General features: G+C 41.0%; 1 protein-coding gene across 8 annotated transcripts in view; it reads left to right on the top strand.

Moving 5' to 3' along the window:
- Window positions 1-22,733, top strand: part of fcho2 (FCH and mu domain containing endocytic adaptor 2) — a 50,457-nt gene extending 27,724 nt beyond the window's left edge. Inside the window, exons 13-29 of one of the 8 annotated variants that reach the window (XM_054756450.1) lie at window positions 980-1,037; window positions 1,147-1,322; window positions 5,272-5,296; window positions 7,047-7,091; window positions 7,641-7,680; window positions 7,772-7,848; window positions 10,989-11,444; window positions 11,681-11,790; window positions 11,863-11,992; window positions 12,402-12,461; window positions 14,090-14,201; window positions 15,765-15,920; window positions 17,974-18,106; window positions 19,012-19,211; window positions 19,286-19,350; window positions 19,428-19,592; window positions 21,430-22,733. In XM_054756450.1, coding sequence (XP_054612425.1) covers window positions 980-1,037; window positions 1,147-1,322; window positions 5,272-5,296; window positions 7,047-7,091; window positions 7,641-7,680; window positions 7,772-7,848; window positions 10,989-11,444; window positions 11,681-11,790; window positions 11,863-11,992; window positions 12,402-12,461; window positions 14,090-14,201; window positions 15,765-15,920; window positions 17,974-18,106; window positions 19,012-19,211; window positions 19,286-19,350; window positions 19,428-19,592; window positions 21,430-21,452 — 2,031 coding nt within the window. In that variant the 3' untranslated portion in view covers window positions 21,453-22,733. The other 7 variants (XM_054756447.1, XM_054756452.1, XM_054756455.1 and 4 more) reach the window with 7 other exon arrangements.
- The last annotated feature ends 4,953 nt before the right edge of the window (window positions 22,734-27,686 follow it).

The raw sequence follows: 27,686 nt of genomic DNA on the forward strand, positions 1-27,686 counted from the left end.
CGCACGCCTTCAACGCATCGAAGCCCCGTTCCGACTGCGAATAGGAATAACACAGGACATGACAAAGTATTTCCACGTTGTGGCCGCGATGGGCGTCCACTTTCCCTCATATCGCAGAAACGATATGACGCAAAATTGGACAGGTTTTGAAACCGTGACATACCTTGAAACCGCTAACCGGCCCATGCATAGCTATAATCATCAGAATTCTGAAGAAGTACGCTCCTGAAATATTGCACTAATCACTTTTTAAATTGACCTGCTGAAATAACAAACATTTGAAAGATATTCTGATTCATTGAGATGCACTTGTACGTATACTGATGAGGTCATTGTTAATAACTTCAAGAATCTGGGACCCCAAACACTTACAACGCTGTCGACGTCTTTCCTCAAATAGCCATGTGAAACGTTTATCCTTTGCATGTTGTCCGCTTAAAAGTCAAGTATTTTTTTTTTAAATCCACGGGGGTCCCAGACCCACAGCCCAGATCCCGAGCCGCAGAGGGGAAAAAAAAGACTATAAAAAAAATACAAATTAACACCGCACCTTTTAATAAAAATTAAAAAAAAAAAAAAACAAGCAAACTAGGTAGCTGGCATCTGTAAAGCTGATGTTGAGGATGTAATACAATATAGAATCATAGTACATTCAGTAAAGCTAAGTATGTATTATTATGTAATACAAAATGTTAGAGTATTGTTTATATTATTTTAACAATGATTTTGTGAAAATAAAGGCCCCTCCATTACAAAAAATGTGACTGGCACTCTCTGCAGTTGAGTAAATCAGTGTGACAGGAAGACACTATTTGAGGCAATTATTATTATTATTGACTTTTGCTTGAATGATGAGGCGATTTAAAAAAAAAAAAAAAAAAAGTAATAATTTTTAAATATAATTTTCAGGCGTTTGAAGACAGTTTAGTTCACATGTGACACATTTATTTATGCAATCGCCATGTTTGTGTCCTTGCAGAACGTTCCGCAGGTGGACGATGAAGGTTTCTGCATCAGGCCAGAAGCAATTGACAATGATATCCTTCCGACTTGTCAACACACACACGTCCACACACAAACACACAAAATATTCCGTATCACGTCTGCATATGCTGTATGATATGTTGCCTCTTTAACTGGCGAAACATGCCAAAGAGAACTCCTTCTACTCGTCCAGCGACTCGGAGGACGAGGACGAGCCCCGGAAGTTCCACGTGGAGATCAAACCCGTCCAGCCCAACAACGGCACGCATCAGAACCGAGCCACCCTCGATGAGCTCAAGGCCTCCATCGGCAACATTGTGCTGTCGCCTTCCACCTCGGTACGCATTCTTTCTCCAACTACACACACGCACACACACACACACACACACACACACATGCAGACACCATCAAGGATAAAATGAGTACACACATTTCAGGGAGGTCTTTATCTGTGGATTATAACAGGGCAGGAACCTTTTTTTATAAATGGAGTAGCTGGAGCTGTTTCTGTACATGCGGGCTTTGCAACACTAGAGGGCAACATGGCTTCTTCCCGGTTATCCTGCTTCCTCTCGCTTTCTGTTCATGAGTATGATACTCTACTCACCAGGCACCAAGTACATGGCCCTACTTTTACTTTGACTTCAGTGACGGTACTTGACAAACTCAATTTTCCTTAAAAAAAAAAAAAAAAGTGAACAAATATTTTTGTACATTTTTCTGTATGGTAATTTAGAAAAAATGTAGACAATAAAGTGTCTTAAGTATTCAGAAAAAAATGAAAATAATGCTTCATCATTATTTAAAAATTTACAAAAATGTTTTAATGCAGTTTTTGTATGTATTAATTTAAAAATATGTAGAACATAAAATAAATAAAAGTATGTAGAAAAATATTACACTTTTCTATATGTATTAATGGGAAAGAAAACATATTTTTTTTCTTGAAAAATATATTTTAATAATTTTTTCTGTATGTAGTCATTAAAAAAATAATGTAGAAAATATTTAACTAAGTATTCATAAAAAATTTAGAAAATGTTTCAATAATTATAATTATTATTCATTTAAACAAATAATGTAGAAACTAAAGTATTCAACTACCAGTAAGTATTCATTAAAAAATGTTTAATAATGATAAACAACTTTTTTAAACAAGTTTTTCTTCAAAGAATTTAAAAAAAGGCATACATTTTCTGTATGAATTAATGAAAAAATAATGTCAAAAATAAAGTGTTTCAAGTATTCATTTAAAAAGATAATGTAGAAAATGTTTGTTAAAACTTTGCTTATAATTATTAAACAAAATTATTGACAAAGTTTTTCTTAAAAAATGTCTGGATGTGTTAATTACAAAAAATAATGTAGAAAATATTAATTTCAAAAATAATGTAGCAAATAATTATTTTAGACAAAAATTATATAGTTATTTTTGACATCTACCTTGTCTTCAATTAAATCCGATGCATCCAAACTACAAAAATCAGACCTGTTATCATATCATTGCTGACGCACAGCCTCACTCCGTCATGGTTTGCTAGTTTACATGAACATAATAATACAATAAGTAATAAAATGAAGTACATGGGCTTGGCTTTGTGTGTGCTGCTCGAGTGCACCTGGAGTTTAAAAGATAAAAATACACATGCATGCCGCACACTGCACTTAAAGGGATGTGTTGCAGCAGACTGTTTTTTACACACACGCACACGCACACACTAAGTACAGTCAGTCACGGATCCTTCATTCAGCCTCTCGCCATCATCACTCCGCTGCTGCTTCTGTGTGGAAATAACCGCCACCATTAAAAATGCAAGCCGCCGTGCCGCTTGTGTGCAAACATGCGTCGCCGCGTTTGTGCACACACGAGTGGTTGGCGTGGCAGAGAGAGGGCACGGCACGGCACGCTCGCTGCTTCTTCGCCATCTCTTCCTCCTCCTCCTCCTGTGTGTCTTCCCCTTTGCCTGCTGTGGCTTTGTATTCTGTCGTCAACGCTGCGCTCATTTAGCAACACTTCACGTACAAACAAAACACCGGGAAACTTTTTCCAGCTTGCTGAATTTTTCCCATCTTAAACAAACAACCCGGCGTTTCGGTACTGTTGCATTCTGTCATTTTATATTTTTGACAGAAATGCACATCCCCGCTAGTGGTGATGAAATGGCATCATCTGGTGCCAATTATGGAATTTCTGTTACGTTTTGTCTGGGTTTTTTTTTCTTCCCCAATTTTCTACTCCTGTTTGTGTCTCCCTCCACTACACTACTTCTTTATTGGTGTGTGTGTGTGTGTGTGTGTGTGTGTGTGTGTGTGTGTGTGTGTGTGCATGTGTGGTCACCGAAGGGGAGCCGTAATTGAACCCATTTGCCGCTTAGCGCCCGTGGGACTGAACCTTGCCGGTTCCTTTCCACACACACACACACACACGCACGCACACACTTCCAAACACACTTATGAAACCGAAGCTCCCAAGTTTCCGTTGGCTCGGTGGCCCTCGGGAGCGGATCTTGTGTTACGCAGCTTGACTCAGCAGATTTATGTTTTGTGTGTGCGTGCGTGTGCGTGTGTGTGTGCGTGTCTCTTTCTCGGTGTAGTCCATGACTGATGGTCAGTACATGGCCTTCCTTGTAGGCAGACCAATCTTTCACCTCATGTTTTAACGTGTGTGTGTGTGTGTGTGTGTGTGTGTGTGTGTGTGCGTGTGTGTGTGTGTGTGTGTGTGTGTGTGTGTGTGTGTGTGTGATTTACCGACATGTCCTCCGATGTGGGGAAAGTCCTTTGCCAAGTGGGAATAAAGAACACAACCTTTGAGCGGTCTTTACTGCTTCTGTTTTCATTGGGCGTTCATACACTTCTTTTATTGGCTCAGCGCTTTAAATGCATCGGGAGAATAACATTTTTTTTTTTAAATAGTTCAGGATAAAGTTCAACTGTTTTTGGAATGTCCGGATGCGTTTAATTTATGGCTTCCCTTCTTTATTTACAGTCGCTCTCAGAAGTGATTGGGTCCTCATGTCTTGAACTGCTTTAGCTTGCAAAGAACCAACAGAATAAGAACAACTGAAGTTGCCCAACGTAACTTGTTGGTGGTGATTAGCGCTGTTTCACGTCATTTACAGTGGGGAGTTGATTCGTTTAGCCTTTTTTTATTATTATTATTTTTTTAAATATTAGGGGTGTTCAAACATTTCCTGCCAGAGGCTGCATACTGAAAAATTGAAGATGCGGGGGCCACTTTTACACATTTTAAGCCAACCTATGTAGATATATACACGGCTCTAAAAACCAGCCTATATCCCAGTTTTGTGTTTGTGTTGGAATGAACTTGCTTTTCTTACATTGCACTTTCTTGCTGGGTTTTTTTTTTTTTTTGTTATTGCAAATATTTCAACTTTCTTCCTGTACATTTCTCTTGCAATACTATGACTTTATTAAGACTGACTTTATTCATGTTATTTAATTGCAACTTTATTCTTTGTTTTGTTTCTCCTTTTGCAACTTTTTCAGCTTTATGCATTTTTTTTCCTCTTAATATTATGACTTTACTCTCTGAATATTTCGGCTTTTTTCTTTTTAAAATTGCATTTTACTTTTTTTTTTGCAAAGCTATGACTTTATTTTCATATTATTATAATATTACTACTTTTTCAAAATGTTGTTTTCCAAAAATTGCAACTTTATTCTTTTTGTTTTTCATATTACTTTTTTTTTTTTTTTTTTAACTTTTTCCTTTAGTTTTTCAGCATTATGCAATTTTTTTTTACTGTAATTTTCTGACTTTACTTTGGTAATGTTTCATCTTTTTTCTTTTCTTTTCTTTTCTTTTTTTTAAATCACGTAATATCACTTTTCCCAAATTTTTCCAAAAATGGCAACTTTATTCTTTGTTTTGTCGGTTTTTCCTTTAAATTTTTCAGCTTTATGGATTTTTTTTCGATTAATATTAAGACTCTACTCTCTTAATATTTCATCTTTATGCTTGTAAAATGACTGTTCTGTGCGGGTGTTTTTTAAGTATTGTTTAATTGTATTTTTAAATTTTAAGATTTTTTTTCCTTTAATTTTTCAGCTTTATGCCATTTTTTCTCTCTTACTATTATGACTTTACTCTGAATATTTCATCTTTATTCTTGTAAAATACTTTTTTTCCCTCATTTTTGCTGTTGTTTTTTAGTTTTCTTGTTTAATTGTATTGAAATGAAATGAAAATATAGAAGAGATTACATTTTTTCACATTGACTTTGAATGTTTTTAAACTTCATCTTACTGTTTTTTTTTCCCCCTTAGGTCCAAATGCGGAGGAACCAATCCAGTGAGTATTTTTGACTTCCCTGTGTTTTTGTCACCCCCCTTCCCCCTCAAGTGCCTTTTACTTAGCGGCGGTTGTTTTTCAAAGACGTCGTCTCAGAAAGGCGAGCCAAAACCAACACGTCCTGAGGAAAAAGCAAATAGCTGTTCTTTCCCGTGAATGCGGGCTTCAGAAGACGTCTCCCCTCCCGCCGCGAGAGGGGAGATTAATTGCTTAATTGGCCGCTCGTATTTTGACATGTCAGAAATGATCCTTTCGCCTCCGCGTGCTGGCACGGTCGCCTTGCGCCTCGCTGGGTTTTATTCCTCCCCTGAGCGCCTCTAGTGCGGTTATCTGTCTTCTTCCAGCAGGTCCTGCTGGAAAAACATCGTCTATCAATCCCCAAAGTGTTTTTTTACCCCTCCGAAGAAGGTTGCGTGTTTATTAGTTGCTTGTTTAGCCTGTTTCTTCACAGGACTGTATGCAACTTCCTGTCTGCTGTTCTTTAATAAGTACCTGAATGCAATATAAGACCACAAGAAAAAGGATATCATGTTTCTTGATGACGGTGCGTCAATTTAGCATCATCAACTCATCTTTTGATGTTTGCTAACTTGCCTTCCTTGCCTTGCCCCAGGTCACCTGTGCGTGTGTGTGTGCATGTGTGTGTGTGCGTGTGTGACAGAAAGAAATGGCAGGAACATTTTCAGTTTTCAGGTCAATACGACATCGCAGGGGATTTTTTGTGGGAATCCGGACCGGAATGAAATCAATTTTTAATCCGGATCGAATCCTGATTATACCTTAGTGTCCTTGCGCACAGGTCTTTCACTTAGGAAGTAGTAGAGATTGTAATCATCTGTTCCAGCAGGGGTGTTCAAAGTCCAGCTTGGGAACTATATCCATTTTTATTGGCCCCCAGGGAATAGTCATAAAATTAAACATGAAACAAATGTTGTTCAATTATATTATAATTTAATATGTTTCTCTAATATTTTCACTTGATTCTCATAAAATTCCAGTGTTTTTTATTCTATTTGTCTTTATTTTTTAACTTGCCAACTATTTCAACGTTCTTCTTGGACATTTTCATCTCTTAATTGTGACTTTATTCCCATAATAGTTTGACCTTATTCTCATAATATTGCTATTTCTGCAACCTAATTTTTCCCAAAAATTGCAACTTTATTTGTTGTTTTGCTTGTTTAAAAAAACAACCGTGTCTTTTTCAATATTTCAACTTTATGCAACTAAAATGACTTTATTTTTTCTCATATTATTATTATTATTATTATTATTGTAACATTCCGACTTTTCCTCATTCAATTACAACTTTTTAACATTTTATTAACGTTATATGTTATTGAATATTTGGACTTTTCTTGTAAAATTACTGGTTATTTTTCCATGGTTGCTTTTTTTCTTGTTACATTTTTAGAATGTGCCACAGGCTGATAAAACAAAATCAAATGATCCCCGGGCTGCACTTTGGATGTCTCTGACTTAAATTGTAAAAATAAGTAAAACTACTATAAACCACACAGTCTGTATAATGATAAACAAAGGCCAAATGCGAAGGTGTTTGAATGCAAGGCAGTTGGCATTCCTGTTTGTCACACAAGTATGGTAACACTGCAGTTGTTTTCAACCTGCGCTTGTTTGACACCATTTTCTCCCCCAAAAGTAGCATCTTGTGTTTTAGTCAAGTTTTTTTTGTTGGTGAAAGTGTGCAGCAAAGGTTGGCAGCACTGATGTATGCTGTGCATGCGCTCAGGGTTCACAGGAGTGTCTGCATTAGGCTCCAAGGCTCAGGGTGCTGGTGAGTATGTGTTCACTGCAGCCCTGCACACCCCTGGCAGTATCCCCAAACCCTGCACACACACACACACACACACACACACACGCACCCCACACCTCCTCCCAAGCCATGAAGTCTTCTAGACGGCTGCTAACATCACTGACATTTTGAAACGTGCGCTGGCGTGTGTGCTTTGTCTGTTTATTTCTGCTGCAGCTTAAAACGGGGGTTCAACCTACAAAAATGTTTCTCTTGAATTTGTATCACCTGTAATCTCACCATCCCCCGTTCTAAAGTGCATGATGCACAAGGCTTGAGTGAATGCTTTTGTAAGGAACTTTTTTTTTTGTATTTGAGTTTTCTGGCATCTTCCCCGCCTCCCTAAACCTCAGTTTACATTTCCGGGTTAAGGTGTGATGAATTTAAAATGCTCCTAATGACAATCAAGCTGGTGTACCAGCTGGTGAATATCTGTTTGGGTTCTTTTTTCCTTCCCTCTTTTTGACGTTTCTCTTCTGTCATCACTCCACAAGCTTCCATAAAAGTTGTTCTTGCTCTCCCCCGCCGCAGGTGACGAGCTAGCCAAACCCAGAGTGCCACCTTCGTACGAGTGAGTAACTTTTCTGGCTTTTTCCTTCTTGCCCTTGTTGATTTTCTGGTGCCAATGTCATCAAATCAAACACTTCCTGCGTGTGCCGCAGACTAACCAACAACGACCTCCTGTCCCTGGATCCGCTCGCCCCCTTTCCATCCGCCCACCCCGCGTCCACACCCGCAGGTAATCAAACATGTCCACAACTGTTCTCGCTGGTGCAAGGCTGATCTGAACACCTGCAGGAATACGCGGAAACATATGAACTTCCTCAGGTCCTACGAGTCTGAATTTGAAGCCGCACAAAACTTCAGACGAGATGTCCATCCATCCGTTTTCTATATCGCTTGTCCTCTCTAGGGTCGCGGGTACGCTGGAGCCTATCCCAGCTATCTTGGTGGCCAGCCACAGGGCACATAGACAAGAAACCATTCATACTCACATTCATACCTATGGGCGATTTAAAGCAGGGGTGTCCTAAATTCTTCCACCGAGGGCCGCATAGTGAAAGATAAAAGGATGCAACTTTGCCACTTTGATGTTTTGTAAAGCAACACGTTTAGATATGCTAAACAGTTATTTTATTATTAATATATATTCATATAGTGGTGTGATTTCTTCATTTTTTTCCATGTCATCTGACCAGTGTTTTTATTTAGAGATGCACGAGATCTGTTTTTTTCTAAACAGATACCGATAACATTCTGCTTCTCAAGACCTATACGATACCGATAACTGATTTTTTTAAATGTGGATATAAGTTTAGTATGTGCACACCTGAAGGTAAGAAGTACTGGAACAAATTAGGATTTGACCAACTGTACCTGTTGATTTGTCCTAATCAAACATCATATTACTACCACCGCATCACTACTATCAGGACAACCAGAGTATAAAGCGGGAGGGAGCCACCTGCTGTGGCCCAGCAAGGTGCACCGTATTTGGATACACGCTCCGTACAGCCGGTATGACGCCACGGAGGTCACTGGCAAACCTTTAGCATTTTTCAAACGGCGTACCGCTGGCGTTTCAGGTGGCCGATAAGGTTTTTTGTGTGCCCGATGGGGCCACCCCCCTCCCCCAACATCCTTCCTCTTAAAGTGAATGTTTGTTTACAAGTGAGCTCGGGGGAAGTTACGACAGGACAAAAAAAGGAGCGCTTGATTTGCTTACCCGCACAGTAGTTGTCATCTCGCCTCATTTGATAATTTTTTAATTGTTGGTTCTTGGAGCTATTTTTTTATGTTAATGGATTTATTGGTATGATGTCATAAATCCCTCATCGGCCTGATAATTATCATGCACCCCTATTTTTGTTTTTGCTACACTATTTGCTCTTTGAACTTTTTTTTTTTTTTTACTGCACTGCTTTGGATCCTTGTCCATGTTTGTAAGTCTCAGTCAACAGGGGTTCCTGACAGGAATGGACGCCTCCAAAGGTGACCCCACACTTGACTTCTGGGACTTATAATGTCCTATCCTTTACTTTTCGCTCACTTCCCCGTGTTTGTACGGTGATATAATATCCAAAGTGGTACACCCCGAGTGTTTGCTTTTAGTGTCGCCTTGACACGTTTGTTCCTGGTGGCTTTCCGTGCGCCCGACGCCGCTGTAGTGTTTTAAAGCAGAGCAACATTAGCGCTGACCTGCTGCCTAAGCCAAGCGTAATCCACAGTTAATTGGCACCTCCTTGGGGTCAGGGGGGTGGCCCATAAAAGCCCCCTGGCACGTATGTTGTCAAACAGTGTCTCGTTACTGTCAAACGCCCGGGCTTCAAAGTCAAAAGAGCATCACGGCTAAGATGTGGCGATGGGAGTTAAGCCTCCAAGCGGTCTGTCTAATCCAGGAGGCGTTTAAAACGTCTATTTTCTTTATTATTGTGTGTGTGTGTTTTTCCTCGTGTCTTTTCATTGTTTTTTACTCATTTTGATTGTTATCCTCAAGGTTTTGATGTGTTTCCTTACCTGCTCTCGTTAGACCTCGCCTGTATTTTCCTCTCAGTCCCTCCGTATCACATTGGGGCTCCCCCCTCTTCATTTTTAACAATTAGTATTTTTTGAGGGGCCCTGATTATACGGCGCCACAGATACAGGTTATCCGTGGGGTCTTAAAAAGTCTAAAATTCAATAATTTGAATATAAGGTCTTAAAAAGACTACAGTTCTATGGTTTGAAAGGTCTTAAAAATGTATCAGTGTTACTACTTTTATTGAAAACAAATGCCACATATAGAAAGCTGTGTATATTTCCAAAAAAAAAAACCCTGCATCATCGCTTTGTGATGTTCGGTAGGTGAAAAAGACTATTATTAGTGTCAACTTCACTCTTTTCCCTCCCATAGGTGCTGTTTTGTTGTTGTTTTTTTCAAATATTTCAACTTTCCTCTTAAATAACCTTTTGTAACATTCTGACTTTATTCCCATAATATTTTGCCCAATGTAAAATGTTCCAAAAATGACAACTTTATTTTGCTTTGTTTGGGTCAACATTAAAAACATCTTTCTTTTTGACGTTTTCCCCTCATAATATTCCAACATTATTCTTGTAAAATCACAACTTTTTTTAAGTTAGAATACAACTTTTGTCTCTTATATTTGGATTTTATTCTGGTGAAATTACTGCTGAGTTTTCCATTTTTCATAATGGGCATGAGTCTTCAAAAGTGTGAAATTTGACTTGCTGAAACTGGCAGAGGCCCTGTTTAGATCATTTGGGCCTACTTAAGTATTTACACCAGGTAACCAAAATAGTAGAAATCAGAGGTGTGGACAAGTCCGACAACATTTTGATGACTTTGGACTCAGCTTGACAATGTTGTCAAAGACTTGCAACTCGACTTGGACTTTGACATCAATGACTCGGGATTTGACCGTGACTTTACTGCACGTCTTTACTTGAGACTTGACTGGGACTTGCATGTCTTGACTTGAGACTTGACTCAAGACTTGGAAAACACTGACTTGTGTTAGAAACGCTTCCCAGTAGCCTGCAGCGCCGACAGTGTTTTACAACATCGCCGACTCCAACCACAATAGTAAACAGGACTTTGATTTTGTCAGTAACGCCTCAAAATGTGTTGGCATTTTCAAACATGTTGCCGGGTAGAATAAGAAGGTCCATGTGCTCTACATTTGTGTCGCTTAACAATGCCAAAAATATGTTGTTGGCTTTAATTTCCTGTAAAATATCACTTCATTGAGGTTTGCTAACCCACTTATGTTTGTTTCCATGTAAATCGACAAGATTTAGACTTGTTTTATGCCCCGATTAATGTCTCAAAGCTCCACTCTCTGCTTTGCATCCGTCATGCCTGTCTGCTGTCAATAGAACCTTCAGCGGAGACGGCGCCACCGCCGGAGCGCTTGCCCCCCTTGGCTGAGCGCCAGCAATCCAAAGACGTCTCCTCTTTCTCCTCGTCCACGTCCTCTCCCTGGGACTCCCCCGAAAACCCTATCCAAGCCCCTCGCCCGGCCCCGGTCCGGGCCCACAGCGCCCCCCTCACGCTGCCGCCTGAGCCGGCGGACCCCCTGGAGAGCGGCGAGGATGCCCTGGCCTCGCTGTCCTGGTCCCAGAGCCAGTGGATTGCCTTTGGTGACAATATGGCTCCCTCACGCCGCCAGGGCCCCGGTCCTCCTTTGAGGCCCCAGCCTGGCAGGTCGAGCCGCTTCCTGTCAGATGACTCAGCCGACGCGTACGGCAAAATGGCGGAGGGTTTTTCTGACAGTTTCTCTGAGACGGGCGACGGGGCGACGTCGGCCGCTCCGTCGAACAAAATATTCCCTGGTAACATTACAAACCGACACTTGTCTTCTGCCTGGGGTTTTACTTTGCTTTGATTGCATGTTCGTGCTTGTTTTTGGTTGTTTTTTATATTTAAGTCAGTTTGAGTGTTCCATTATTTGCTGGATTGGGTTTTGACTGAGTTTTTACTGTGAATTGAATGCATTGTGTGGTGTGTTGTTGTTGTTGTTGTTTTTTTTTTTTAAACGGACACTAATTTGCCACTTCCTCTCGCACAGTACCCAATCGACCTACGACCCCTCTGGCGGCCGGAGCCCTGGTGCCGCCTCCTCGACCCTCCTCCAGGCCGAAACTCCCCACCGGAAAACTCACCGGAATCAACGAGATTGTGAGTGAAATCGCACCCGTGCACTGACGATTGCGGGCCGACACCCATCTTAAAATGGACTCCCCTCATCAGGTCCGACCCTTCAGCCCGCCCAAGGGGTCCGGTGCCAGCCCGCCTCCCGCCGCGCCCCTCGCCCGCGCCGAGAGCTCGTCATCCTTGTCCTCCAACGCCTCGCTGAGCGCGGCAAACACACCCACAGTCGGTAAGAAGACGCCACTAATCTCTCACATGTCCATCCTCCTGTGCACCATTCCTCCATCATCCCTTCCTTCCTCCTTCCTTTCCTTCAGGACCCGAGCACACTTTTAGCCTCCCCCTCTCCTCTCGAGAGACACAACTGCTCTCATTCTCTTCTTTGTTTTTCCTGAGTGAGTGAGTTTCCCCTGCCAGTCTTAAACTTTCCTTGTTGCTCCTCGTCTCTGCATACTCAGTCTAATTTGTTAGGTACACCCAAGTGTATTGTTATCAATAGCAGACCTGCAAAAACGATGCACAGTGCTATTACTTTGTGTGCTTACATCTTGTGGATTTTATATATTGTGACCCTGTCTTCCTGTGCGTTTCTTTTATCTCCTCCTTCCCTTCTTTGCGCTCTTTGATTGGGTGCAAAGAGGACGACATGTTTGTCGCCAAGCTGACCACCTTTGAGAGGCGATGTGAAACACCAGCAGGTACAGCCGTCCACCCGGGATCAATCTCCTGCTGTGTGACTAAAACTAATACCAGTTTCTTCTTGTTATGCTGAGCTGCTTGTATTTTCGCAACAGTTTCCAACAGCACCTGTTGCTAACTGCTAAGGCCTCATCCACACATGCATGTTTTTTTTTTTTAATTATGTCTTACCTTTGTAAAAACTGTCTTACTTTTAGTGTTTCCATGTAGATGAGGAAAATGTTTTTGTTTGTTTTTTAAAGTACAAAAACAGAAAATGTCTTCTAATTTCAACATAGGACGCTCAAAAATACAATACAGGAGGTCCTCAGTTTACATGCGAGGCGAGTTTCAGTGTGAATTGTTGGGAACGTACCTAAATTATAGTGAAATGAACTTCTAAGTTACACGTCAAGGACATTTAAAATACAGTACCAAAAAAGATAACAATTCCTTACTGTTATCCCTGTGGTTGCATTGCACGCTGGAAAGGGGCGTTGCAGGGAATGGAGAGACAGGCTTATTAGGAGGCGGAAGTAACAATGAGATCCAATTAATTGTCCATTTCATAGTAGATACTTTACATGTTCAAAAATACCATCTTCATCCTTCGTGATTCTTCCATCGTGCATATCTAAATAACAATTATAACATTATAACATAACAATGTCTTTGTTTTTGTATTCATCATTTGTGAGAGTGTGTTGTAACACCTGTACTGTGCAAAATGTATTGAGGAAATTCAGGGTTTTTTTAACATCATTGTATTTCTGGTTATACAGTCGTCCCCCATCTATAGCGGTGAATTGGTTCCAGACCTGACCGTGATAAATGAATAAATTTCCGCTATATAGGATTCAATGTTAATAAATGGAATGTTTTTGGCATTCCAGCATGGAAAACCTGTTTTTGAATTTATAAATACGCTTTCTAACATTCTTAGAGCCCTGTAGACATGAAGTAACCCCCCATACGTAGTCATCTTTACACTCCTACTGTTTACCACATTGCTCAACTCTTGCACTGCAGGCACTTGAGATGGCCACTGGCTAGCGAGCTAGCGATCTAAATATAGTTAGCTTCGAATTGATTTCTTCTAAACTTAAGAAGGCAAAAACGTACCACTTCCACACAGAATGGGGTAACTTTTTTTCCACTCTGGTCATGCCATGGCTGACTTCATGCAGTGTTAAGGTAATGTCATGTAAGCTAATGTCTCAATGTTTTGTGTCATTACTGCCGCCTAGTGACCACAATATTACATATCACTTGTATTTCAATATGTTTTGACCAATAATAGACCGTAGTCTGCCACCAAAAAACTGTGTACTGTACATGTGGAGTTAGCCTTGATTTAAAATATTTTTTTGTGTGATGTAACCCACTGACTGACTGACGCGGTTTGAGGTCATCCTGACGTCCTGATGATGCCTCGTGCGCTCGTGTCCCCTTTCTGTTTATTTGAAGACACAGAAACCCGGCCGTGCAAATAAATGTGCCTAATGTGACTTCTTTGTCTTTGCATGATCAAACCTTCCTGATTGTGATGTGAGCGCTTGAAAGGGCGCCGCCCCTCCACAAGTCTGACCTGCAGCTGAGTCAACATTCATCCAAACCCTGTGTTCTTCCTCCTCTTCCTCCTCCTCAGGCACATCCCGCGGTCCCAGCCCTGTGACCCTGGCATCCCAAGATGCTTTGCCCATTGCTGTGGCCTTCACCGAGTCGGTTAATGCTTACTTCAAAGGCGCTGATCCCACAAAGTGAGTCTCACATGACCTCCTGCTGCTCAGCGGCCGACACGCACGCATACACTTTTTTTTGGTGTGTGTGTGTGAGTGTGTGTGTGTGTCTCAACTTCAACCAGAGCACATCTAGCATGACGCTGTGAGTTACCGTGCGTGTTGCGTGAGCCCCGACGCTGTGGATAACCTGCAGGGGCCGCATGACGGTCCGGGGCAGAGAAAACACGTGGCCGTTTGTTGCCCAACTGCTCTTAAATTGCCACCGCACTCAAAGGCTTATTTTCGCAGGGATTAGCGAATGGAGCATTTCACAAGCAATGCAAGGATCCGCAGCGCGAGGCCCCAGTTTAGGGCACCATCACCCCCGCCCTCGGCCCAAGCCCTTTTATCCAGCCTCTGTTTGTAAATGAGTCCTGAATGAGAGAGGAGTTGTTGATACACTGCCTGGTGCAGTGACACACCTGGGGAGCAAATGTACTCAGCTCATTCAAAGGAAACAACGGGAAAGATTGGGTTTAATTACTTCAAACAAGCCCAAATGACACTCAAATGACTCATTTTCTTATTTATTAAATTTGCCTAGCTAGAATTCTTATAACTAGAATATTTTTCTTCTGACTAAGAATATAAAATAAGCAAGTCGTTCTTATTACAAGGTAAACATTAAGCCAAATGCTCCTATAAAATTCATAAATTGAGATAAAAATTGCTTTTATGAGGCTAAATTTAAGCAAAAATATTACATATTCTAGATTTAGGAATATTGATCATTATTATGTTCTTTATGGCCTTGTGGTAAAATAGAAAATTGTCATTACATTAGTCGTCCCATGAACAAACAACCATTCACACATACAGTATGGACGAATTTTAACCTAACATGCATATTTTTGGAACGGGGGATGAATGTACTTCATAGATAACATGTGAAGTCCACATAAAGATGTTCCAACAGATATTTGAATCCAGGCCGCCTGATTGTGCGGCCAGTATGCTAACCACTCAGCCGCCGTGCACCTGAGCCTAAAATTCCCTCAGTTTAAGAAGACTTAACATTAAAGCCTACCATAAATCACTAACCAGTTTTATTCATAATTTAAGACAAATATTCTTAATCTGTTGCTGAAGAATAATCAAAATTAAGTTTTCAACTTATTCGAAAAAAATAACTAATTTCTGGTAATACTATGAGAAACAAAGCAACAAATAAAGTTGACATTTTTGGAAAACTAGCTTGGGGAAAGGTGTAATATGAGAATAAAAAAATATTATGGGAATTAAAGTCCTAATTATGAGGAAAAAAATGGCAGAAATGCAAAAAAAAGTTGTAATTTTACAAGAATAAAGTCAGATAAGACGAGAAAAAAGTCTCCCATTTTACAAGAATAAACTTGTAATATTGAATGAGGGGGAAAAAATTCATTTTTGGAAAATAAGTCTGGGTAAAAACTTCAAAATGTGGGTGTGTTGGGTGTTGCTTGTACTGTAAAGTGGCTCATACTTTGACTCCACATATCGATGCTACATTGGGAAACAAGGAAGCTCCTGCCACTCCTCATTTTGCCGCATGTCCTCCTGCAGGTGCATCGTGAAGATCACGGGGGACATGACGCTGTCGTTCCCCATGGGCATCATCAAGGTGTTCACCAGCAACCCCTCCCCCGCCGTGCTCACCTTCAAGTTGAAGAACACCAGCAGGCTGGAGCAGATCCTTCCCAACCAGCAGCTCCTCTTCAGGTAAGAAACGCACAGCGTAGAGAGAGGTCAAGGGAAACACGGACGACCGTGTGATCCACAGAGAGCCAAAGAGGCCCACGTCATGCAGGAAGGGAGGAAATTCAATTAGTCGGTCGACATGAGCGTGTCATTAGGCTGTCAGGGAAATACTTTCCAGCAGACGTGCGCAGCCAGGTCGGCCTGGAATAGCAAACAACAGCACGACTTCACAGAACATCCGCTCCATTTAGCGCTCGCTCGTGTTGAACAAGGCGGGCGATGTGGTCGGGCTATTTTTTTTCTTTTTCTGAGGTCGCATTGAGAAAGTTCTGCATGGAAACGTTAAGTGGAGCATGCACACGTCCATCATACTTTTTCCTTATTTTCTGCATCATTGCTAGAGGTCATCAGCATGTCATTTGCTGCAGGTGGCACCAGCTGGAAACATGAAAGTCACATGGAAGAAAAGCACAATAGCTGATTTCCTGTCCTGTACGCTAACTGGACACTTGATTAGGTGCACCTGCACACTGAATCCGTGCACCTTCAAATGCTCCAATTCTAGCTGGGCCCTTTATTTACCTGCAGCGCAAAGAAGATGGGCTGTATTTGTCATCATTGGACAAACTATTTCCCAAATGAGAACGTTCAGTTTGTTTTTTTACTTTAACAATAATTAGGAGTGTATGAGAAAGTGGAAAGGAAACATAGCTCATTGGTTAGCGTCATTAATGTGCTCCAGAGAGTCCGACTCTAACTGAAACAGAAGCAAACCGGATCAATTTTCCCCATAAGAAATCATGTAAATCCCATTAGTTCGTTAAAAATGTTAACACAAAACGTTTTTTTTTTTTTTGTTTTACATGCATAAAATAATTCTAAATGCATTAAATGATGAATGAAAGTGATAAATGAACGTTTAAGGTTACTTTTACCTTCATTGAAGATGTGAGTGTTCCAAAAAACACCTTGTGGCAGCGAGACACCACCTTCCTGTTTTGATATACTTATTTTTTTTTTATTCAATAGTGTTTCTCACCTCGCTAACCAAAAATGGAGCCTAGGAAAGTATCAAGTGTGAGCATTTTGATGAAAAATTTGAATAACACGATTGAATTGAATTGGAAAAATAAGACTTTAAGACTTTATTGTCATAAAATTGTGACGTTGTCCTTTTTTTTTCTCAATGTTTTTTTTTTCCATTTCTGCAGTTTTGTCTAGTTTTTTGTCCAACTAGTTCAGCTTCCTTCTTGTTAATTTTCTTGTAATTACAACTTTATTCCCATAATATTTTGCCTGTATTCTTGTCACATTGTAACTTATTCTGCAACCTAATTTTCCAAAAATTACAACTTCATTCTTTGTTTTGCTTGCTTCTCATATTACAACTTTTTTTAAAATCATTTTTCCTTAATATTTCAACTTCATGCTACTAAAATGATGCTATTTTATAGTAATAAATTTTACGTAATTCTCATAAAATGACAATTTTTTTCTTTTAATAATTTGACTGTATTCTTGTAGAATCACTGCATATTTTTTCATGTTTGCTGTTTGTTTTTAGTTTTGTTGTTATACTTTTAGAATGTGCCGTGAGCCAATCAAAAACCCAAAACAGCAGCAAATGTCCCCCAGGCCCACTTTGTACATCGCTGCTCTAATGTTATGGGTTATTTGTACGCACCCGGCAACGATAGCATACTTGGAGGTAAATAAAGTGGAGGCATTATTTGGACGTGTAGCTAACTAAGATATTAGAACTTAAGTCTTACGTGGTTTCTACTTTCTCTGTCCTCATGAAAGAAACTTCATGTGACAGACTCAACATTTTTTTTTTTGCAAACATTCTCGCTCTGATTTCATCATCCCCACTGGTTGTGAGACCACTTGGCTTGATGAACTGAATGAAGTAGAATCCATGATGTAGTAGCTGGTAGGACACAGCAGGCTGCTCTCCTTCCGAGCTAGTGGGTTCACGCACAAAGCCAAGGAGAGGGATGAATAATTGAGCATCTGATTAGTCTGTGTGTGTGCGTGTTGTTTACACATGCTGCTTTTTTTTTGTCTCCTCCAGCGATCCCTCCCAAAGTGACTCAGGCTCCAAGGACTTCTGGTTCAATATGCAAGCGCTGACGTCCTACCTCAGGAAAGCCTCGGACCAGAACCCCGCTGCCTCCTACTACAACGTGGACATCCTCAAGTACCAGGTCAGTGGAGCCCACGGTACTTTTTTTTTCTACTTTACTACTTTTTCTACTTTTACTGTGGTTACTTGGTGATACCCGACTGCAATCGGTGGTAAGTATTTATAAATGGAATATTTTGGTAGTTGCAGCATAGAAAACTTGTTTATGACCTTCTAAATGCGGCTTTTAGCATTTAGAGCCCTCTAGACATGAAATAACACACCATAGTCACCGTTACACACCTATTACCCAATATAGTAGACATAATAAGAGAAAGGAAGGCATGAATAATAGGGATGCTCCAGTCAGGGTTTATGCTGACGATTCCGATATCGATCATCTATTAGTGAGCTGGCCGATACCGATCACGTGGATTAACTGTACAATTTTCAATTATTTATGATGAGCGGTATTGGCCCGGGCCGCTGTGAGACAATTCTAAGGGTCCTTGGCCAACAGCTAAATATTTAAAAATTTCACACAACCTTGAAATTTCTCATAAAATTATTATTATTATTTTTTTTTAATATTGCAGACGCACCTCATACTTGACATCTTTCACGTGTAAAAGTGTAAAAACAAGTGAAGAAATGCTAAATGGAAAATGATGAAACGGGCTCGCTTAGCTTTGGCAACACGAGACAATGAGTAAGGGGGCTGCTAACCTCTGGTGTATCTTCTTCTTTTCACCCTTGTGGAGAGTGCGCCCTTTTGTGGAGTGCCACAAAAAAGCCAAAGAAAAAGCAAAAGAGAATTATTCTTTTGACTCTAGCTCAACTGAACTTTTGTGAGCTCTGCTCTGGTTTGACTCATTGGTACAAGGGATCTTGACGCCATTATGGATTCTCTGTCCACCAATCACCATTCTCCACCGCGTCTAGCCCCGCACATTCACCGTGCTTTTGTTTCTGTGTGGTTGGGTTCAGGTGCAGTCTGACGGCATCCACTCCACGCCGCTCAACCTGGCCGTGTACTGGAAGTGTTCCCCAAGCACCACGGACCTGCGGGTGGACTACCGCTACAACCCGGACTCCATGGCGTCGCCGGGGCCGCTCGGCAACCTGCAGGTCTTGGTGCCCGTCGACGGCGGTGTCACCAGCATGCAGTCCCTGCCCAACGCCCTCTGGTGGGCTGCGGAACCCACCATAGTTTGCTGTTCATTTAAAAAACATACTCAAGTTGTTGTTGTTGTTGTTGTAGGAACGGCGAGCAGAATAAATGTCTTTGGAAGCTGAGCGACATTTCCGACAAGTCTGAAAATGAAGGTGGCGTCTTTTAAGAAGCTGGACAACCAGGGGTCCGACTCAGTGGTTGTGACGCTTACGCTGCATTGTTGTTTTAGGCGCCGGCTCACTGAGGGCAAAGTTTGAGGTGTCCAGCGGGCCGTCCAACCCGTCCACGCTGGCCGTGCAGTTCATGAACGATGCCAGCACGCTGTCGGGGGTGGACATGGAGCTGCAGGGGAGTGGCTACAGGCTCTCTCTCAGCAAGAAGAGATTCGCCACAGGTAGGCTCCACACGCTACATAGTTTTTATCTTGGACAAGTTTTACCCGATTGTGCCCAAAATGGGTGGATATACAGTACTATATGCAGTATTGGGCGTGGACAAGTAATCCCTCTCTATATCGTGGTTTCAGCATTGCTCCCTCACTGTATCACAGTTAAATTATCGCTGTTTCGTGGCTGACTGTGGCCTATTATGAGTCCAAAAATATTGAAAGACAAGCTGCGTATATGTAGTATCGTGGTCACATGACGTGAGATGAGATTACCTTTCACACTGCATGGACACTGGCTACTGAGCCAGTATAAGAATAACATCAGTGTAAAAGTGACTATAGGGCTCGAATAATGGTAAAACCCGTATTTAGAAAGTCATGAACTGGTTTTCGTTGCTACGCAAACATTCCATTTATTAACATTGAGTCATATCATTTATTGCAGTCGCTATAAATGTGACTGTCTTAGGTATGTAGCCCCTTAATGGGGTCAAACTCCACGACAGATATATCAACTAACATATCATATTCAAGATGATGATGAGCACTTTCTATATACGGGATTATTTTGTCAGTATATCCAAATGTGAGAATGCAAGGGCCAAAAAACACTTTTTAATCAATATTCTTGAAAATGTAAAAAAAAACAAAAAAAACCCTGCACCCTTAAATTACAGTACATCCCTGCATTGGCTCCTTCGCATATTTGCATATTTCTTGATTTGAAATGACTATTTTTGGTAACGTAAATGAAATAGTGCTGCAGCTGTGAATCCAGCAGAGGGCGCTGTCTCACAAGTCGGTTCACTCAACATTTCCCAGCCGGAAGATGCTTTGACAAGACGTGATGTTGCGTAAGTGCATGTTTTGTAAGTACAATACTGTATACGATATGTCATTCTTCCTTAAAGTGATCATGACACCAAAAAAAGAACAAAATGAAAGTACTGACTTAAAACATTTTAGTTACCGTATACTGCTGTCATAGATCAATAAACAATTATGAAATAGGAGGTATTGTGACACGCTCTGAGACCTGACATAACACCCCTATAGTCACCCTTACACTCCTATTACCTAATATAGTAAACATAATAAGAGAGAATACGACATTTAAGACATAATGTAGACTCACACACGTCAGCATTGGGAGTGTCTCTTGTTTTTGCTCATTTTTTATTATTTTATTTTAATTTCCTTTTTCGAGACACTGTTGTCTCATCACTGTAACATTACTGACACCGCGTGACCAGTGTGGATCTTTGAATGCGTCTTCTGAGTGCCTTATATTTGTATTTTTCTTTATTTAGCCATGAAAAAGCTAAATTTAGGCCCCCCCAAAAAAGTAAAATTTGCTTTAATATGCATATATTTTTGACAAATAGGCCATACTGAACCACGAAAGAGCAAGTTGTATTAATTTCATGTATTTTTGAAAACCGTGATAGAGTGAAGTTGCAAAATTTTCAAGCACACACTGAAACACACTGAAAAGTTAGGTCAAAGTTCACCTGTAATGGGGTCAAAAAGCCATTTACAAGAAAACACACCAAGTAACATGTTGTGCTTCCCAGTTATATGATCATGTCGCCAATATGTCCAAATATGATGACGCAAATTGGCTTGAAAATGAAACGGCAAGAAACAGCAAGAATTCAGCTATTGAATTTTCCGGGAAGCTGGTGACCACGTGGTGTGTCAGTAACCAATCACCTGATCATAGTTTGATGGCAAAAAACATGCGAAGGTCAAAGTTGACTCCCAAACAAGCCACACCTGTAACCTCTGTCATCTTGTCTTCCCCCCTCCCTCACCCCAACCCCGCCCTCCATCCCCCACCCAGGTCGTTACATGGCAGATTGCTGAGGCCACCTCAAATGTTATCTCGCTTAAAAAAAAATAAATAAATAATAAAAATAAAAAGTCACCATCCAACCCGGACCCCTCCCCTGCACCTGCCCCCCCTGGCGGGGAATCACTACAGTTTGCCGCACTGAGTACTGAACACTGTTGACAAAAAAAAACAAAAAGTGGAGGAATAAAAGCAAAGCAAAGGTGAGCTCTGAGGGCGGCGTGCAGCCATGACGCCTAAACCGTCTCATCCCTTCCGCTCTTCCTTGTCGTGTCGGCCAACACTTGATTTCATTCTTAAAAAAAGAGGGAAAAAAACATGTGCACTAACAGTCTTTGTTGTAAATATGACCAGCTCGCATCTTTATACCGCTTGCGTTGAATCCTTGCTTTCCACGGCGTGGGATGAAGGAAAGAATCCGTCTTGTGGCACAAGAAAAGGAAAAAAAAGTGGTGCAAAAAGCGGCCCGTCAGTGCCTCCAGCTCAAATCGTCTCCTCTGTGTGCTTTCTGAAAGCAATCAGGGCTCCTTTTTTATCAAGTCAACGTCCCTTTTTTAAAACAGTTCTTACTGTAAAAAACCTTAAAAAAAAAAAAAGAAGTCCAGATTAACTTGTAGCCTTTTTTTTTAACTCAAAAAAACTTGAAGCGTTTTTAACGTTTTGCGTCAATGGAGAAGCGTGCCTGAGTTTTCTCATCAGCGCCGCCGAAGGGAAGACGAGAGACGTCTTCCGCAAAACGGCGCTCGACGATTGAACATTTTCTGTGGGAGCTGCTGGTACTTTAGACGCCATGTTGACAGTTGCCTTATGCAGACGCCGGGTAGCGCTGTGATTGGATGGCAGCGCCGTCATCCGTGACTGGTCGGTTTGTTGTCACATGACCTGGCTTTAATTGGCGTCTCATGGTAGCTTTTTTTTAAGATCCGTTTTGAGGCCGCAAACATTTGAATCCCACATTTTCCAGCAAGCCTTAAGACCCCCCCAACCCCAACGATGTCATGTTAGCAAGCTGGTTCTTGCTCCTAACCCCCCCGAAACACCTCCCCCAAAAAAACAAGCTCACCAGCCTCCATCTTTCGTCACGTCCTTTTTCTTCTTTGTGTTTGTATTTAACAGATTTTTTAAAGAAAAAAAAGCAAATTTGTGTAAATGATTCTCATAAATTGTACTTTTTTTCTTTTCTTTTCTTTTTTTTTAGCAGTATCAGCCACTTTCTCTACGTAATGATTTCTCACTGTGCCTGTATTAAATGTGTAATATATGAATTCTATACAAATATATGGATGACTACTTTAGGAGGGCTCTGTGTCATTCTTTTCAGCTTCTTGTGAGGTTTTTTTCTTCAGTATTTTGAATGAAACTTTGTTGAGTGTGTTTTGTTACCTTGTTCTGGGATACATCAGAATGCATTTCAGCACTGTGCAGTTATTTTTCTTTTCTCTTTAACATATTAGTTTATTTGCTTTTTTTTTTTGTAACAGATTTTTACAAAAAAAATTTCAGTCAAACCAATACTTTTTCATTTTTAATATATATATTAAAGACTTTGCTTTATTTTTTTTAACCTTTTTTAATTACTGGAACCAGTTTTAGGTTCAATTGATAAAACGCACAAAAAACATTTTTTTTTTTTTTCATTTTAATTGATAAAATAAACTTTCAAAAAATAAATAAAACTTTGCTGTTTTTTTTTTACTGAAATCTACTGACATCAAAACAAACAAAACTTTTATTTTAATGGTAATTTTTTTTTGTTGTTGTTCTTTGGATTAAAAAGAACTAAGAAAAAATGTTAGCTTTTTTAATGAAATCAGTTTTTATTTATTCTTTAGTTTCTTTCTCTTCTTTTTTTTGTTTTTACCTGAAGCATAAATATTTGTTTAGTTATTGGGATTAAAGACAAAAAGATAGTTTTAGGTTTTTTTTCTTTTTACTGAAATGGAAATAACTTTTGGGGGTGAGAAGGTTGTAAAAATCCTTTTCATTTTCAAAATTTAAATCTTTTTTTTCTTTTGAACTAATACCAGAATATTTTTTGTACTTCAGACAAAAAGGAAACTATTTAGTCTTTTTTGGGGTGGGCGGGGGGTGGGGGGGTTAACGCATTTTTTGTCTTTTTACCAAAAAAAAGTTGTTTTGAAGAAAAATATATATTTTGTCATACTTAAACAAAACAAAAATGTGTTATTTTTTATATAAATGCCCAAATTGTCCCTATACAGCTCTCCTCCATGTTTGTATACTTATCTTCCCCAGCATCCCCCATGTGCCCCCTCCCTCATTGATGGGAGCACATATGTGAGCCATCAGCTCTGAATCGACTTTTCCCTGTCCGCCTCGCTCAGACGACGAGGAAGAGATCTTAGGGCCTCTGGGGTGTGATGTTATTCCCTGCTAAGATTTGTGAGCTGAAGTTGTATCCAGCTAGTGGTGGTCCATCTGTGCGTGCGTGCGTGTGTGTGTGTATTAAGACAAATGTGACTTGAGAGTTTTCTGGAAGTGTTGGTCTTTGCGTTGGTTGTCTATGCTAACATAAAATCAAAAGAAATATCTTCTTTATTCAACACTGAGAGTAAAAGGACATATTTCCACTTTTTTGTTGCTTTACATTTTGTAACGTGTGACTTCTTTCACGTTATTCGGATATGGCAAACAACTCACTCTGCAAAGTTACTTTGGACTCGTCTGCTATCCACCCATGACCCCAACGTCGGAATCCTCTCCGCCGAACAGCCGGAACGTCTTTGTTGTCCGCCATCACAGTTGTGTTTGTCCAAAGACTCAACGGAGACATCTTGATATAGCCTACCGTCCACAGACATCCCCCCCCCCCGCCACATCACTAACTTTTATGGCCCATTTATAATTGATGTGGCCTCCTAGCCTCCAACAAAACCATCTGAACAAACAGAAAGGAGCATGTAACTCAATTGCATTAATATGGATTCCTTCTCCCATTCTACGCCTCGCTCACGATCCCCACAGGACGTCTTTGGAGTAAGTCAAACCCTCCTCTCTTCCCGGGTCACATTTTCCACAAGGCATGAAGAACCAAAATCAACTTCTGCACTCACTGAAGAACTTCATAGAGAAGACGACTAACCAAGACGACCCACCCACTTACCGACCAATTACATGACCTACCAACTAACCTGGACAACCCACCCACTTACCAACCAATCACATGATCTGCCAACTAACCCGTAGAACCCATACCCTCACCAACCAATCACCTGATCTACCAACTAACCAGGACAACCCACCCACTTACCATTAACATGACCTACTAGCTAACCAAGATCAACTAACCTGGGGTACTCACATTTTTAGCAACCAATCACCTGATCTACTAACTCAGAGAACCCACCCACTTACCAACCAATCACCTGATCTACCAACTAACCAGGACAACCCACCCACTTACCATTAACATGACCTACCAACTAACCAAGACCAACTAACCTGGGGAACTCACCTTTTTAGCAACCAATCACCTGATCATGCCAACTAACCTGGAGAACCCACGCCCTCACCAACCAATCACCTGATCATACCAACTAACCTGGAGAACCCACCCCCTTACCAGCCAATCACCTGATCATACCAACTAACCTGGAGAACCCACCCCCTTACCAACCAATCACCTGATCATACCAACTAACCTGGAGAACCCACCCCCTCACCAACCAATCACCTGATCATACCAACTAACCTGGAGAACCCACCCCCTTACCAACCAATCACCTGATTATACCAACTAACCTGGAGAACCCACCCCCTCACCTACCAGTCACCTGATCATACCAACTAACCTGGAGAACCCACCCCCTTACCAACCAATCAGCTGATCACACCAACTAACCTGGAGAACCCACCCCCTTACCAACCAATCACCTGATCATACCAACTAACCTGGAGAACCCACCCCCTCACCAACCAATCACCTGATCATACCAACTAACCTGGAGAACCCACCCCCTTACCAACCAATCACCTGATTATACCAACTAACCTGGAGAACCCACCCCCTCACCTACCAGTCACCTGATCATACCAACTAACCTGGAGAACCCACCCCCTTACCAACCAATCAGCTGATCACACCAACTAACCTGGAGAACCCACCCCCTTACCAACCAGTCACCTGATCATACCAACTAACCTGGAGAACCCACCCCCTTACCAACCAATCAGATGAGCTACCAACAAAGAGCCAGCCAACCAATCAATAGATGAGCATCAAACCTCCCAAGCAAGTGACCAACCAACCACCTAAATGAGGTTTGTGGCGCCCCCTGTGGGCTGTGTTGAAAACACTGGGGAACAACTTTTATCACACTGAGACAAACGCTCAATGACTTGTTGACATTTGCTTGCAAAGACATTCAGCTTTATGGCGGCCATGTTGCTTGTTGGTCCCCTGAGGGTGTGGACCACGTCCAGTGGGGTGTTTTTGCAGACCTGAATGAGAAATTTCAAGTAGTTTTAAAAAAAATAAGAACAGCGCCCCCATGTGGCGTATATGTCGGAAAAATAAAAGCTTAGGCAACACAGTAGGGGTGCTCATATGAACACAATTTCACCCTTTGGTGTGCAGCGGTTCAGGAGTAGAGTTCCATCATGTGCTGTCCTCTTTTTTTTTTTTTTTAATTTATCTTTGACACGACTGTTTTTTTGTTTTGCACCGGTAACGTGTCCGCTGTTGCCACCTGAATGTTGGCTGTGGTGGCGTCCACTGCCTCATCAGCCCCGGGGAGAGGGAGTGGGCCATTCCGTGCCATGTTCGCAGAGACACGTCACATACTATTTGTCATGCTTAGCGTGTGTGTGTGTGGGGGGGGGGCGGAAAATGACTGAGACACGGTGACTTCTTAATTCCAATGGTTGTCCTGTCATGTGGCTCTTGAAAATATGACAGTAGGGCCGCTAGTGTGTAAAATTGTGTTATCCCGCACTACTTCTCATTTCTTTCATCACAACTGCTGAATGCTTCAGTATGACAATTACACTACATGAATAATGACAAGGCGGCAATGCCAATGCAAGTGATTACAAATGCTGCTAACATGAATGTATATACTGTATATGTACACTGTAAGTACACACACATACAGTATGTACATATACAGTACCAGTCAAAAGTTTGGAGACACTTGGTCATTACATAGCATGGGAAAGTGTCTCCAAAGTTTTGACTGGTTCTGTATATGTATATATATGTAGGGGCTGTCAAATGACTACACATTTTCATCAAATTAATCACAGGTTTCACATTAATTCTGATTAATCACCAATTGCAACAATTAAGATAATAATAAACCCTGCTTGTGATGTCTGCTTTGACCTGAGCCTGTCTCCTTCCAAAAATATATATATAAATAAAAATACATTTTTGAAAAGTTGTTTGTCAGCAGTGTTTTTTTTTTTTTTTAATATTGTGTTTACACTTTAAATAAATTAATCCCAATGACAATTCCTAAATCCTGCTAATGAGGTCCAATCTTTTGTATTTTTTATGCATGCTAAAGTTAATTAATTTTGGACACAAATTTAGTAGCACATTGGAACCTGGTCATCTCAGCGCACATCAAGATGGCAGACGGACGGGGACATAAGCACTTGTCCACACAGCCAAATAGCGTTGCTATTGTGGCTGGTGAATGCTGCAGCACCCCCCCCCCCATGACTTAAAAACAAAACACGTGGATCATCGACCATCACCATGTCGTAACACAGGTGGCTGCTAATGATATTTTTATGTATTTTTACATTTTGTAAAAATGCTTAAATTATTTATTTTAAATGTATTATTTAAATATGAATGAATGTGAATACATTAGTATTATATGATTAAGATGAATATTATTTATGATTTATATATTTAAAGAAACATCTTTTTTTATGTTATTTCTACAATTTTTTTTTAATTTTTTCTACAGTAAATGGGCCCCCGGGCCGCACTTTGAACACCCCCGTCGTCCCATCCGATTTCAGTGTTTCCAAACGTCTCCCTGCACATTGTTAGCTATGTGCACGTCATCACCCCCGCAGGGCTGCAGTGGTACTGCGAGACAAACGGACGACAGTGTTTGTGTCTTGGTCAGGGGAGCTGGATGCGCTGAGGCCACATGACGCATCAGCACAGGAGATCAACACCACACACACTTCCTGTAGAGAGGAAATGTTGAGTTCCTAAATATTTGGGAGTTTGCTAATTGAAAGAAGGTGCGGGGCTTCAATTCTGGGGG

This window comes from Dunckerocampus dactyliophorus, chromosome 17 (assembly GCF_027744805.1).
Source record: "Dunckerocampus dactyliophorus isolate RoL2022-P2 chromosome 17, RoL_Ddac_1.1, whole genome shotgun sequence".
Classification (NCBI taxonomy): Eukaryota; Metazoa; Chordata; class Actinopteri; order Syngnathiformes; family Syngnathidae; genus Dunckerocampus; species Dunckerocampus dactyliophorus.